Source organism: Ursus maritimus, unplaced genomic scaffold, assembly GCF_017311325.1.
Source record: "Ursus maritimus isolate PB19 unplaced genomic scaffold, ASM1731132v1 scaffold_7, whole genome shotgun sequence".
NCBI classification, from domain to species: Eukaryota; Metazoa; Chordata; class Mammalia; order Carnivora; family Ursidae; genus Ursus; species Ursus maritimus.
Window position 1 is genome coordinate 27,416,632 of NW_024426885.1, and position 15,780 is coordinate 27,432,411.

At 51.9% G+C, this 15,780-nt stretch overlaps 1 protein-coding gene across 6 annotated transcripts in view; it reads right to left on the bottom strand.

Annotated features, from left to right (window-relative positions):
• The window catches only part of PAX2 (paired box 2), a 75,810-nt gene that overhangs the window by 14,331 nt on the left and 45,699 nt on the right, over positions 1-15,780 (bottom strand). For all 6 annotated transcript variants that reach the window (XM_040623796.1, XM_040623794.1, XM_040623798.1 and 3 more), the window contains 2 exons: positions 5,025-5,200; positions 2,677-2,803 (listed from right to left, as the gene is read on the bottom strand). In XM_040623796.1, coding sequence (XP_040479730.1) covers positions 2,677-2,803; positions 5,025-5,200 — 303 coding nt within the window. The remainder of the gene's footprint in view (positions 1-2,676; positions 2,804-5,024; positions 5,201-15,780) is intronic.

Here is a 15,780-nt window from a genome sequence, read left to right on the forward strand (position 1 = left end):
TCCAGGTGGGGCTAGGGCATTGCTGGGCCGGTTTCCCCAGGGCTCATCCCTGGAGGTTTACAGCCTCAGCTGCCTGTCCGCGGGGAGGAAGATGAGCTGGGTGCCTGAGACACAGGGGGTGAGGAGGGGGCCCTGAACACTCTAGCACGCCCAAGCCAGGCTGCGGGCACCCATGACCTCCCTGCTCCCTCGTGTTTAGCACACACCTGGCCGGAAAGAGCCTCTCCTTTTCTTTCTCCACCAAAGTCCTTCATATTCTCCAACAAAATAAGCTTTTTAAGAATCTTCAAGAGAAATTTCTACAAATACACCCAAAGCCTCTCCCATATGCCAGCTGTGCTTGAAGTTTTCACAGATGCCAAGATCTTTCTAGAAGAACACAGCCCAAGTCCCCCTCTCTTGTGTCTGCTGTCCTTGCATCACTGCCTACTGCTACCCACGAAGTCCTGGCCCAAAGGCCACCACGCCGGACCCACTCCTGAGGTGGCCCATGAAGTCTCTGGGCACTGCCCCGTTTCTCACCTTGACAATACCTCCAGCAAATTCTGTTTGTCCCCATAATAAACACATCATGAATCATTCATCTTTAATAGATTATGCAAATTAGGAGGACATAAAATCAACAAAGATCAATAACTGCAGCCGTTTAATTGCCAGCAAAAACATTTTAAGAATGAGCATAATCTGCAGCCCTTTCTCCGGTAATGGCGCCATTAATCCAAACATTGGATCTTGGCCTAAGTGTAGAAAAATCATTCCCTGCCCCCACCTCCTCCCACCTCCCCTCCCCCACCTCCTCACACACTTCTCTCTTTTTGGTAATTTCCAGTTTCTGAGCGAGTTTCCCGTCATTACCACTGGTGAACAGCTCCGAATGTTAATGGTTCTGCTTTTGTTACTCCTCGCTTGATTGAAATGTCGCATACAGATTGAGATGTTAGTGCTAACTTGCCACCTGGGAATGTCAAGCTGGGTCTGAAATGAACTTTTCTCACACTTGGATCCAGATGGATCAGCCGGAGATGTTCCCAGGCTGAGCTGGGACCGTTCCAGGGCCATGGGGGGGAGGCGGGCGGGGGTTGCTCAAGGTGGAGGCACTTTTCTGCACCAGCCCGAGTTCTCCTGCAGCAGGAGCCCTACCCGAAGACCCATCTCTCCACCCCAGGGAGCCCCTGCCTTCTGGACTGTGGCCCCAGGCATAGAGAAACACAGCTGGGATAAGAGGAAAGTCTCCTGGGCTCCCTTTTGTCAGCGGCGTGGGGTTGGCCACCTTCAGGAAGTGGCCACTCAAACTCTCAGAAGATCAGAAAGGTGGCCTGGCCTGCACCATCTCTCTGCCTTGGGTCAGAACACCCAGCAGCTCAGAGAGCTTCCACATTGGCCAAGGAGGGCTCATGGCGAGGGCCAGTTATGTCCTGACCCAGCTAAGGCCGCACCCCCAAAAGCCCTGTCCGGTTCTCTGACACTTCCAGAACTCAATCTCTGATCACCTAGCCAAAGAGCTCAACCCTGTCTGGGCCAGAAACTGTTGTACCAGGACACCCCTTGAGGAGAGCCTGGGGAAGCTAAGGACAGGGCTCTCCCAAGCCCCCGTTGGAGGCTCGATGGCCACTCACAGCCCAGCTCAGGCCTGAGCCCTACTCAGATCAGCTCCACTCCAGAACCAGGGCCTTGCTCCCTGCCTTTGCCATTAGCTGTGACGCTGGCCGCCTGCAGCCCTGCCAGGTCCCCATGCCACCTCCGCCCGCCTCACTGGGCAGGTAACGCCTCAGTGTCTCCCAATCCCCACCGAGACCCTTCTCAATCATTCTGTCTCCCAAGGAACAAACGGCACATTGGCTTTAGTGTCTCCAGAATAATTAGGTGAATTTTAATAACACCTCAATGTGTGTTTCTCCCACTTGGGCACTTCCCTGGCCCGGAAACCCTTCTGCAGTGCCAGGAGCCTTCCACTGCCTACAGCTCCGCTCTGCGGCCAGAGCTTCCTCAGCTGGGCCCTTCGCTGCACCACACCTCGGCCTTCCCCTCCAGCTGCCTCTGCTGCTCCTAATCCATGGGAGCAGCTGGAATTAGACGTCCTCTCCCCCTGCATTTGACCGTGGGACAGGCCTGACCCTGCCTGGCCCTGAAATCAAGCCTCAGTCTCAGTGATTTCTCCGGGAAGCGGGAGAAGACTGGGATAATTGTGCTTATCGGTCACCGCGGAGGAGGATGCCATGCCCTGAAGCCCAAAGCCCCAGCTACCCAGGCTGCCTAGAGGGAGAGGAAGGCAGATTCCCCCAGGAATGGGAGTGTGGAGGCTGGACACTGCCCCACTCTCCCCAGCCTGGCCTATTCACCCTCTGCATTCTTCTGTGCACTCCTAGCAAAAGGCTTCTAATTCTGGGCACCTTGGTGGAGGCAAGAGAAAAGGCAGAGAGGCAAGAGGATGGGCAGAAGAAACCAGCAACAGCTCCTCCTCACTTTGACCTTTCTAGGCTGAAGGCCACAGACACCCTGACCACAGTTTCTTCTCCTCACATCTGCACACATCTGTTCAGGAAGTGCCTGGTTTTTGGAGACTCACTCTCCCTGCGGATATCATGGCGGGGGGCCCGCTTGTCACTCTGGGCCCCAGATGGCATGGGCTGAGGTGCCCTGATTGAAAGCAGTGCCCCCCCCCCCAAGCCTCCTTACCGGTCACAACGGGGTATGTCTGCGTGCCTGACACGTTGCTGCCCAGCTCGGGGTTGGTGGATGCAGATAGACTCGACTTGACTTCATCAAGCCCAGGGGTCAGGGCTGGGAGGGAGTACTCATTCCCCTGGGAGAAGAGAGAAAAGCGACAGCTCTCTATTGATGTGCACACGCGGAGAAAGGGCTCAGGCGTGCAGATGGGAAGGAGGAACGGGGAGCCTTCCCAGATGGGGCGGAAGGAGATGGCCGGGCAGAGGGAGGGGAGCGAGGGGGGGTGGGCTCAGCGGGGATGGAGAGTTTTGTGTGGGTGGGGGTGGACCTGACTCGGGTAGCTGGAGGTGCAGCCTGGCCATTATTGGTGGTGATCCCAGCACGCTTTCAACCGCTACAGCATCTCCTGCCTAAGAAGCCCCAAGGGCGGAGGGTAGCAGTTGGGTCCCCCCTGCTGAGAGGCAAGGGGTGTTTTCAGGCCCCCCTGGAGTCTTGCGGAGGAGGGGCGGACCATGACTGGAAGGCCGAGGCAGGAGCTGGGGGAAGGGCCCAGTGGGGCCTCTGGCCTGGCACTGCTGGGCTGGCTGATCGGGTGCTGGCGCCCCCTTTTTAAAAAACAAACAAAGACAGCCCCACGGGCCCCTCGTTCTCTGCCTGTGCACTGGGGTATGAAATTGGGGAGGGGGAGAGTCCACATGGCTAACAGAAGGGTGGGAGGGGGCCAGTCATTGCCTCTGAAAGGGTGTCCTGCCCGAAACACTCGGGTAATTGCCTCTTTATTGCCGTCACTGCTCAGCCAGACCCCGGAGCCGGCCGACCAGGAGTCTGCACAAAGCAGGAAAAGTTGCTCTGATTAATATTACGTTAAATTAAAACTGATTTTCTGCTCTTTCGGGTCCATTTTTTTCCCTTCCGCTTCCTGGCCCCCCCAGAGGACCCCCTCCCCTCCCTGGCTGGCCGGGATTGCCTCGTCATTTCCAATTCCTTCTCGTATTGATCTTCCTGTAGAAATCAGTTTTGTAATTAGCTGCAAATTAGGCCTTCTACTGGGGGTGAAGCTGCCCCCTGATTTATCACCAGAGTAATTCGCTGTGATCGGAGAGAAATTAAAATGAACTCAATTAGGCTTCGGATTTGCTTTATGGGCCCTGCTCCGAGTTTCAGGGGGAAAAATGACTGTGCTGGTGTTTAATAGTCTAATGAAAGTAAATAAAGGTTATTCATTGTAATACAGCCGGGGACTCGTGGAGGGTGCACCGAGCCGCCCGCCTCGGCCAGCTCCTCCTTTGTTGGTTTATGGCTCAGGGCACCTTAAAAAGACTTTTGATTTTTGTTTTATGAAGACAAACAGCTTATGGGATAAAAGGACGGGCGGAGAGAAAGGCGAGTGGCTGGGAGCTGCTGGAGTCCTAGAGCGGAACTGTGCTGTGTGGATTCTGAGGGGCTGTGCGCGTGTGCGAGTGCGCGTGTGTGCGCGTGCAAGCCCAGCTGACTGTGTTGTGCGGCAGTTGTGGGCCTGGCTTGGGTTGTAGATGTGGGAGGAATGGGAGTGCGTGCACTGGGGGCCCCTCTGGATGTGTGGGTGGAGGCAGGTGCTGGAGGGGCGCCCGAGCTGTGGTCTGGGAGAAGGCACCCTTTCTGGCTGACCGGGGTTGTGCTCTGAGGACTGTGAGCTGTGAGTGCGGGGAGGGAGCAGGTGCCTGTGGTGGTGTGTAAACACAAGCACATGAGTAAATGGGAGAAGTCAGGAGATGTGTTTCTAGTGGTGCATTGTGCGGGTGTGTTGGGGGCTGCCTCGCACGCTGGGCCGTTCTGCATCTGGACGAAGGATTGGGGCTGAGGGGGAGGCCATCAGCCTACCTTGGGTCACACTGGACAGCTGGATTTGGGGTCAGAAGGCAGGCACCGAGGGCTCTCCTTCTGACACCGGGCGAGAAGAGCACCCCAGGCTTGCACAAACTTTCTGTAAGACCTCCAGGGCATTTAGGCAGAGGACATGGCAAGAGGGCGAGGACATCTACTGAGTATGCTATGCCAGACATGTGGAACGGCAGGGCTGGAAGGGACCTGTTAGACCTTACCCAAGTCCTCCATTCTACAGATGGGGAAACTGAGGCTCTGAACGGGGACAAGACTTAGCCAAGACCTATCACCCAGAACTCATCATTTCTAACTGCCATATACCATAATGGTTTTTCTTAACTCTACCACAACGTCCTTGTGTGAGTGTGTCCACTCGGCACACACACACGGTGCACCCATATGTTGCACATGTGACCCTGGGTACATGCATTTTCCAGAGGTCTGTTCTGTCCCCGTTCCTGACCACTCCGGCAAGCAGAAAGCTCCTTCCTCACCTGTTCTGATTTGATGTGCTCTGATGCCTGGAAGACGTCAGGGTAGGAAGGACGCTCAAAGACCCGATCCAAAGCTTCCAGCTGCTGCTGGGTGAAGGTGTCAGCTCGCAAGTGCTTCCGCAAACTGTCCACGCCACTCTGGGAGTCTCCATTGGGGACTGAGCCCTCGGACACATCTGGAGGACACATGGACACTCGGGGCATCAGCGCAGGCCGGCACAGGCACAGTGGGTCCCTTGCTGGGACCCCTCATGGCCAGCGTCTAGGCTAGAGCAGCTGACCCAGGGGCTGACCATGCCTCAGAGATCTGGCTGGGGAAGCCAGAGCCTCTGAAGGACCGGGAAGAGAAAGGGAAGTTGTCCCAGTGCGGGGGCCGGGGGTATGGGAAGGACTGGACAGAGATATAGCCAGGGGTCTCCTTAGGGGATGTCTCCCCGGAACCCCTTCTGTTCCCAGACCTGGGTCAGCCTGGGGGAGGAGCTGGGTGTCTCAGACCAGCATTACCGAGCCTGTGGAGAATTGAACTCAGCTCTGAGATGAATTTCAGTTCCACTGACTCCAAGGGTGGAAAATCATCAAATCTCTGAGGCTGAGTGTAACGTGGAGACAGGGTAAAGTAATTAACTTCACCACCGAGGGAGGAGGGACTCTGAAAGTCAAGCTGAGGCGTTCTGCTCACGTTGGGCCAGGTCTGAGACCAGAGCAGGAGGACGGCAGGTGGCACATGAGCTGGGAGACACCGCCCCGGGCAGAGACTAAAGAAAGCGTCTTTGTGGGTGCTCTTGTGCTCAGACCGCCCTCCTCAGCCTCTGTCTCTGACCCAGACTCCGACTAGACCTCTGTCAGGGGTCAGCTCCTCCTGTGGTTCTCACGGAGAGCCGAGACTCCCTCCATGAAGGAAAGACCAGGGTGGTGCCACAGCGTGCCCGCTCCCTGGGGCTGCAGGCCAATTCTGTCCAAGCCCTGCTCTGCTCAGGCTTTCTGCTACCCTTCCCTCCCCATCCCTGCACCGCCGCATCAGGTCTGTTAGTGTTTTCAGAGCACACAGTGAGCTAAGTGCCTGCCCTCTGTCTCTCTCTGAATGTCTACCCAGCAACTCCCCAGCCTGAAGCTGGCTGGGTCCTCGCCAGCCACAGCATGGCCTCTCCTTGGCTTCCTTCAGCCCAAGACCCACTGAGGAGCCTTGGGCCGGGGGCCAGCCCATGCTGTAGGCCTCAGGGTGTTCCTCTGGGACTGTTATATATATCAGTTTATAGGTGATTATACAATATGATATAATCAATATTGCATTATATACAGTAACGCTGTACAGTATCATTCAGGAGACCATAGAAAATATTACATATTGATCAACCTCAACCTGCAGCCGTCCTCTCTCCTGGCCTCCCGGACGGAGCATGGGGTGTGCTTTCCATATGGTACCGGCTGCCTTCCCTTCCCTCCACTCTATTCCTCAGGAGGTGGGAAAGCAAAGAGTGTGTGTGTGTGTGTGTGTGTGTGTGTGTGTGAGAGAGAGAGAGTGTATGAAAGAGAAATGAAGAGCAGGATCGAGTCTGAGGTGGACAGACTGACACAGGGGCAGCCTCCATGGTATTTCTACGTTCCCTGCATTCCTATGGACACAAAACTTGGTGGTTGTATTTTTACTGTGTAAGCCTCTGGAACGCTTTTCTGTCTTAGAAACTGTGTGTGTCTCTCTGTTATGAGTTAGGGTGTGGCATATTTCGTTTTTCCTTTTAGGTGGGTATTCTCTGTGCACTTGCATTTGTACACATATAAACATCCAGATAAATATGTGTGTGTTCGTGTAAGTGACAGAGCGAGAACTGTTCTCAAAGTGTGTGTGTGTGTGTGTGTACGTGTGTGATTGCACGGGGAGCATGAGCTCAGGTGCCCCATGTTTCTTCTGTGCCTGCTTTTTTTTCAAGGATGTGCTATCCTCCTAAATTCCATCCCTTGTAGCTGTTGGCATGTTCCATTGTGTCTAATCCTGTCCTGCTGGAGTCCTCCTACCTTTTTGCAAAGCCCTGCTGTCGGGCCGAGGGAGGCAGCGTGGCTATGTGTGTGGTTATTGCCGTGTCACCAAACGGGTCCTGGGAAGGAAGGTGTGCGTTTGTCTGTGAGCGTGCGTCCCTATATTATGTGCGTGGGTGTGTGCATATGTGTGGGAAGGCTCAAATCGTGCCTCTGTGTGGATTTGTATATAAGCCTGTGTGTGGCTCAGCTCAACCTTGTGTGTGTGTGTGTGTGTGTGTGTGTGTGTGTGTGTAGGGGCTGAACTGAAGCTTTGTCCTCAGGTCACTGGCTGGAGGAGTCTCTTTTCCTTCATTTATTCAGGGGCCCTTCAGATCTTGACAAATCTGTCACTCTAAATTTGCGAGAGATTATGGTGCTCTCTCCCCAGCCCGCAGAGAGGTGATATATGATATCTGCTGCCCCTATTGATTGCCTGATCTGGTGGCAGAGGCCGGCGAAATGAACTTGAAATGAACATCATGCCTCAACTCATTGTGCGTATAATACACTACTTAATCCCACATTTTTCAGCCGCTATGGAATTCAATTGATCAATCATGTTCCACTGATAGTACTGTTTTAGGGGTTATTGCTGCTCCCTCCACTCCCTGACCTTTTTATTTATTTATTTTTTTGTATACTCAGGCCCTGGTGATAAGACAGGTTACAGAGGCAGCAATGGAGGGGGAGGGAGGAAGGGAAGGCAAAGGGAAGCCTGCTCCTGGAAGAGGTGGCAGAGGGAGGCAGGCAAAGGGAAGGGGAGGAGGAGGAAGGGTGTGGCGGTGAGGGAGAGAAAGAAGGAGGGAAGCAAGGTGGTGTGATAAAAGCCTGCAGAGAACCCCAAGAGAGGCTACAGGGGGCTTGAGGAAACTCCCCAAAGGAGGAGGAAGGCAATGAGGAGGCAGGAAAGGCAGCAGTAATGATGAATGGTGAAGGAGCACAAAGAAAGTTCTGGGGGGTTGGGCGGGGGTGGGTGCAGGGACAGGGAGTGGGCAGTGGCACTGATGGGGACAGGAAGCTCTCGCAGGCTCTCTCCAGAGGAGGATGGCACCCTTCCTTCAGCTGGAGAAGGACGGAAGGGATAAAGGCAAGGGGAGAGGGTGGGAAGGGAGTGAGGAGAGGTGGCTGGGAGAAGCCTAGGGTCAGAGGTCCAAGAAGGAGAAGCACAGGAAAAGAGGAAAGGCAGAGGCAGAAACGGGGAGAGCAAGAAGGGAAATGTTCCTCTCGCCAGAAGCCTGGGGAAGTGCTCGTTGGGGAGAAGGCACTTGAACAGAAAACTTGCGTGTCCAGCTAAAGAAGGGTGGATGGCGGTGGGTTTTGGAGGGTAGGGTGAAGAAGGGGAAAAAGAGAAGAGAGGAGAGGAAGAGGAGTGGACACAAAAAGAGAACATGGAAGCAGAGACTAGAAAAGGAGGAGAAGATGAAGGGATGCTCAGCGCTGACCACTGGCAGGAGCCTCCTAAGGAAGATGGAGAGAGGTAGGACTTCCCGAGGGGAGACTCTCAGAGGTGACAGCAAGGAGACGGATGGAACCACACAAGGAGATCACTGCTAGGCCCTGGTATTCAAGGTTCGCTGGCAGAGCTGGGCCAAAACAGAGGAAGAGGCAGAAGCCCATCTTGATCTAGGTTTCAGAGTGAGCAGGGAAGGAAATGTGTGAGGAATTAGATAGCATCCTTCTGCAAGAAGATTCCTGACCCAACAGAGACAGCTCCCTTGTGCCAAGGAGCCAGGCCATAAGCTCCCTATAGCCAGAGACCACGACTTCATGCATCCCTGTGGTTCTAGCGCTGGGCACGGACTTGGGCATAGAGTAGCTGTTTGATGAGTGACTGAATGAATGACTGGCCTAGACCCCTGGCCAAAGGTCTCTGGACTGGTCACCCGACTGGCTTGACACCCCAAAAAACCCAGTCACCTATCAGGCAAGTCTCACGCATCCCTAGCAATCACAGAATGTGAGAAGATCCATAGCAGGTCGTTGGGAAGACTTGTGCCCTGGGGAGACTTCCCTCCCTGCCACGTCTGCCAAGCTTCTAACAGCACCACTTTCAGCAACACCGCCCTGCCCGCCTATGGTGCCTTTGCCCAAGGGACAGAGAACACCATCTTCCCAGAGAAGAGCAGCACTTGACCCGGGAGCTGCAGAACGGCCATCCAAAGAAGGCAGCAGAGGTCGCCTGAGAATAGGGACCAGAGAGAGCCTCTAAATTGAGCTCTCCAAGTCAAGGCCTGTCACAGACAGCAGGAGTGGGATCAGATGGGTCTATTGGCCCATGGTGGGAGCTGGTTCCAGAGAAGGCCTTTCCTAAATGATGGGAAAAAGCCCTTGGCCTTTATCTTGATGAGATAAGCCAACCCCTTGTCAGGGTTCCAAGAAGAGGGCTGGAGTGTAGTGGCCACATCCTGAGCTTTGCGGAACAATTCTGATTTTTAGTTGTCTTTCCCACTGCCAGGCCATGCTTTTAGATTAAGGTTGGAAAATGTGGTTGCTGTAGGTTTAGTAAGACCTCACCCTGCACCCTGCCAGAGCGAGGAAGGGACCGTGTGCTAGTCAGTCTCTGCGTGTGGAGGATTCAGCCCCGTTCTTCTGCTGTCCCTGACCCAGCCACCATCCATTAGCAGCTCACAGGACTCAGCTTATTACATGCCACTAAATCCTCCTCACAACCCTGTGAGGTCAGGGCTGAGAAACCTGTGTGAAAGAGGGGGAAACTGAGGCAAAGAGACGTTAAGAAGCTTAGCCAAGGGTAGGCAGCTGGTCAGTGACAGTCAGGATTTGAATTCAGGTCTGCTTGTCCTAGAGCCTACCCACTACCTCATTTCACTCTGCTGCCACGGTTCCAAACCCAGGGGCTCAGCTGGGGACCACTTGACTCCATCTGGGGCATGGTCTCCCTCCTAGCATCCCCACTTCTCCTTTGAAAATGACTAGGGGACACTTGGTCCAAATTTCTCATTTTATAGTAAGAAAAACTAGAAGGGGTGAGCAGTGAGCGGGGAGAGGTGACCAGTCTGAGGTCACGCAACTAGGTGGTAGGGCTCTCAGGACTGGAGCCCCTTCCAAGGGTTTGGTCCGATACAGCAAGAGCCCTCTCAAGGACAGTGAGCTATTACAAGTCCTTTTTGGAATAAGGCAGGATATAAGCAAAGTAATTAAACTGCTGAGCTAGAACTTTGATGAATATTTTTCTTTCGGGTGAACAAAGGCTCATATTGTCTTCTCCTCTGACTGCATCCTCTTAGCTGGGCAGTTCATAGAAAGCTTTCACAGACCTTAGGTTATCTGGGGTTCCTAACCACTCTCCAAGGTAGGTAGGGCTTATGATCCCCCTTTTACCGGTGAGGAAACAGGCTCAGAGTAAACGAAGTATAGATTAAATAAGGGTCGGTGGCTAGCTCAAGGGCATATCCACCAGGGAGCCTGGCACCGGGAAGGTGCTCGGTGGACAGCTGAAGACGGAGCAGAGCTGCCTGCCCAGCCAACGTCCAGAGCATGCGCTCCAGCAGTGGTGTCCTGGTCTCCATGGGGACAAAGACAACCGCAAAACCAAAGATCGTCTTGACTGGAAGGAGAGCCACCGACATGGGAAACAAAGGTTACCTTCAGATCATGAGCAACTCATTTTCTTCTCATCTAAGATTTTCCCATATTGTCCAGTCTCTGTACAAGAAGCAGTTACCACTACTAGAATCGTTAAAAAAATGTCTTTTACTCCTCAGCAAAAGGATCTGATCTCACTCATTAGCCTTGTTACTTCCCATCTACTCTGCTTCCTGGGAGCAGAGCCTTACCTTTTACTCTGACTGCAGGCCAGGCTTATTCATGAATGGCGTTGTCCAGTGGGAGCACAGCACTTGGGCAGGAGGGAAGCCACTGAAGGCCGCGTCTGAGGGAAGAGGGCTAGACACAGAAGTGTTCTGTCCTCCTGTGTGACCACTTCCTACCTGAAGTCTCAAAGTAGTCACTGCGAGGGACCAGAGAAATTCTTTTGCACTGACCAAAAGGTAGGTGGGGTGATGATTAGAGACAGAGGAAATAATGCCATTTCCTTGGTCAGAAAGCACCAAGGCTCGTCAAAGTCTACAAAACCAAGGTGGGACGAACAAGGGCTACCCCCCCAAATCCCAAGAAGTAGGAATTAGGCATTTGAGAAGAATCCTTTTAAAGTACAGGAAAGAACGAGGCTACCTTCCGTTTTCTTAGCCGCAGTACACATATCTACGAACGAGGAAACCGACCTTACAGCTTTAACGCGCCCTCATTAAATCCACTCAACTTGATGAGCTACTTCTCATTTTTCAGATGAGAGGCAAAGTTATTTGTTCAACGTTATCCAACTAGGAAGCGGCAAAGGCTGGATTTGAACTCAGGACGTCTGACCTCAAAGCCCTCTCCACTCTACCAAATATGCCTTTTGTGTCAAAGATCCTCACCACCGTCATCATCATCATTTATGGACACTATGTACGAGGCAGGCTTGAGGGGCTTTACCCACATGATCTCCGATTCTCATAGAACACTTGCCAAAGAGATACCCTTAGTTTAATTTTACAAATGAGGGAACAAGCGGAGGGAGAGTAAAAAAAAAAAAAAAAAAAAGTGTGCAAGATCACAGAGCAGAGGGGAAGCAATCCGGGGGTAAGTCGGTCTTACTTCATGCAAAGACGGAAACTGACCCGAAAAAGCGATACAGGAAGAAAAGAGACAAGCACGGAAGAAGTAGGAACCGTGCGAGACGGGCTTCAGCCCCCAGGGGGCCGGGGCGCCGGAGGGGCGGGGGCTAGCGGGGCCGGGGTGGGGGCTCGCGCCGACTCCGCTCCAGACCGCCGCCCCGACGGCTGGCCTCTGCGCGCCCTCCCCCGCTGGCTCCTCCAACACTACCTTCCCCCTCGGAGGGGTTCACCCCCAGCTGCCAGTTGTTGCAGTTTCAAACTCAATTGTTCTCCTCGGTACTGAGGCAAATGGAGTCATTAATTACCTTCTATCGGCTGGGCTGAGTTCAGAATGCGATCAATATCCCCGCTTGTCATTCAGAGCAGCCCGCCGTGCAGCCCGGGCCCCACCCCCACGCGGCGCCCGCCGTCCCCTCTGCGCGAGCGCGGGCGGGGTCCCTTGGCCCGACCCCGCCGCCCGCCGCCGCCCGCCGCCCGCCGCCCGCTTTCCAGGGATTCGGGCAACGGGGAGGGAGCAGCGTAGGGAGACAGGAAGGAAGGAGCGCGGGGCAGTGAGGAGAGAATGGGAGGAAAGGGGAAGGGAGGAAGGAAGGAAGAGGGGAAGCTTGGGGGAAAGGAGAAATAGGAAAAGGAGGAGGAGGAAAGCCGAGCTTCCCTGTGCGGGGGAAGGGCTGGAGAGTGGGCTGGTGGGAACACGGATGTCCAAAGAGATGGGATGACAGTCCCCATCGCCTCCCATCCTTAAACTGGACAACCTGCGGGAGTCTGCCCTGGCCAAGCCAAGCTCAAGAGAAGGGCATGAAGCAGCCCTTGGAAACAGGACCCAAAGCTTAGGCTCTGAGCAAGACTAGGTTCTGCCTGGCCTTTTAGCCCAGGCAGACCACCTGCTCTCCTTGACCAAGCTCAGCTTCTGAACACTCAGTGAGCTCATGGTAGGGGGAACAGTGGGGGTGGCGGCCTGGCCTGCCTGACCTCAGTCTAGCTGTGCCCATTTACACACCCATGTGCCTCTAGGGACACTAAACTAATACTGGACGAGGCGTGACATCTGAGCTGAAACCCTGGTTTTGTCGCGCACGTGCTAGGTGGCCTTGGCCGAGTCCCGTGAGCTCTTCTGGATTGGGTTTCCTGGAGTTACGCCAGCGGGTGGCTAGCTCCTCCCGCAGCAGTATTAATTTCTTCTTTCTCTGTGTTCCAATAGCCATCTATCCAAACCTCTATTGTAGAAATAATAATAATAACTGAAATCGATCCCGTTCCTATTACAGTAGCAGACACTATGCGTAACATACAGACACTGACTTAATCCTTACAATAACAGCAACTAGCATTAAGTGTGTACTATACATTAGGCACTCATCTAAGAATTGTACGTATATTAACTCATTTAATTTTCACCAGAATGTAAGCAAGAAGCTGCTATTATTATCCCCATTTTGTAGGTGAGGAAAGGGATGTGCAGAAGTTCCAGGACTTTCCTAAGTTTACCCAGCTAACAAGTGATGCAAGAGGCAGAAGCAAACACAGGCAATATGCCTACGGCAGCTTGAGTTGGTAACCTGGAGAAACCAAGGGATGGAAAGGCTAGGCAACTTGCCCCAAACTACCTACTACAGCCAGCAAGTGGCAGAGAGAGCCAAATTTAGAATCTAGATGTATCACAGTTGTTTTTTTAATGTTTGTTTTCTCCACTAAACTGTGACTATTTTGAAGGCAGGGACCCATCTTTTTCATCTTTGTAAACCTAGCATAGGGCCCGAGGTGATTAAAAAAAAAAATGTTGGCCGATTCATCTAACAGAATCCCAGAAGCAAAAGTAGATAAATTCTTAACTTGCTTTGCTCAACAGTTTACCTTTTAGAAGAAAAAAGAAGCAACAAGGTAAATCGTTTCTCTGGGTTCAGTGTCATTGCATTTGATAGCTGCAAATTATCATGGAGATCATTTTAATCTGATTCCTTCTTACAGACCCCCCCCAAAGGCTCAGAAAGGTTGAGTAATTTTCCCATGTCACACAGCTGGTCATCTTTAAGATGGGAACTGAGGTTCTTAATGCCCAATGCCCTTTTCACTATTCCAAGCTGCTTAGTTCTGACCAAGAAACAAAAACCGATAAAAGGGAAGTGATGGGGATCTGGGGAGAAAGCAAGCATGTCTAGAGTTGACAGTAGCCAAGGAAGGAGGCATTGGACAGAACCCAACTTGAGGAAAGCAAACTGCTACATGGGGAGGGAAAGAGCAGTCATGTGATCCCATGGCAAGAGATTCTACAAAGGAGTATAATCCTGTAAGGACAGGGTGTATAATCCTGTAAGGACAGGGTACTCTAAAAATGAAATGCCACCTGTATAAGCTCAGATAATCAACCTGACAAAGTAGAGGGACTGCAGTGGGGGAGGGGTCGAAAGAGAAGGACATTTAAGGAAAATCGTTGTTGTTGCACACGGATAAGCTTTAAAATATGATGAGCCTAGATTTTAAAAGGACATGTACACTGAACAATGGAAGATTATGCAGCCATTAAAAAATCATGTTTTCCAAGAATATTTAATGATATGTGAAAATGGTCCGATATAATGTTAAATGAAAATAGCAAGACACAAGCTGTATATACAGTAACATTCCAATTTTGATTAAAAAAATTACATATGCACAGAAGGGAAAAAAAGACCGTAAAGAATATATCAAACTTTAACAGTGGTTATCTCTCAGTGAAGAGATGATGGGTGATTTTTTTTTTAATTTACTGTATCTTCCAAATATCTTCCAATGAGCATGTATGACACTTATTATCAGACAAAAGTTATTTTTTTTCCCTCTTAAAAAGGACACACAACAGTTGGAAGGAGGGGACCATAACCAAGGATGGATATGAGAGTAGCATGAACCTGTCAGGAAGACAAAAGCTCAGAACTAGCTGAGACAACAGAAAAGCGCCTTCCTAGCTATGTTTGAGGAGAGAACAAAAAGGAAGGCAGGTTTAGGTTCAGTACTTGAGAAGGGGAGTAAGACAGAAGAAAAGGGAGAGAAGGCAGAACCTCTTGACCCTCCCTCCCCCGGCTTGCCTTCGCTTCTCCATCAAAGAAAAGAATCTTCAAAATGGGACCAGCAGGAGTTGCCCAGGTCAGGAGGGGGCCAGGCAGGTAACTCCTATCTATTTCAATTTACCTAACTTTCCCAGGCCCAGATAATTCATCTACCAGCACCCTCAGGGAGAAAGTAGATAGGAGCCTAAATTTTTTGTTGATAATCCTTGAGAAGTCACAGTGAAAGGGGGAGGCAGCCACAAGGGCCAATGCCAGCTCCCTGCAAAAGGGGGATTATGCAAATAATGCTCTAATAAATTTAAGGCTAGGGTCTGGAAATCTTTTGGAAGAAATTGTTATACAGTTAATTTGTGGGCCCCAGGAAAGAACATGGTGATTCCCTGGAACCTGCACGCACTCACGAAGAAGTTGTGGCACATGAATTAGCTATCGATGCTTAGATCAAATGCCAACCCCACTAAAACCTCCTTAACTGCCCCAGTGGGAAGCAATGGCTCGCTCGCTCTCTCTCTTAAACATTCATCATAGCACTTTATACCTTGATCGTAGCATCTATCACGTTCTGCTTGCGTCACGATGTGCACATTTGTTCCCCACTAGATCAGAAGCTTCCTGTAGTCAAGAGCTGCGTTCTATCAGCAAGTTTTATGTACAGCAGGCACTGCATCTGCTCATCAACCTGCATTTTTTATTGATTAAGGAAATGCTGTGGATGTGGTGAATGTTAACATCTCACCAAGAATCTCCTTCCTCATTTTATGGGCAAGGTGAAGAAAAGTGAAATGGTTGATGGCCGCTGGGCTCAATAGTACCCAAAGCTTTCCTCTACTGCAACCGGGAGGGAGTTTTACACTGGTGGGCCACTGTCTCTCCTTTCTTATAAAGGCAAATAATTCTTTTTTAAAATGTTTATTTATTTATTTGAGAGAGAGCACAGAGGGAGAGGGAGAGGGAGAAGCAGACTTCCCGATGAACAGAGAGACGGATGCGGGGCCCGATCCCAGGACCCTGATATCA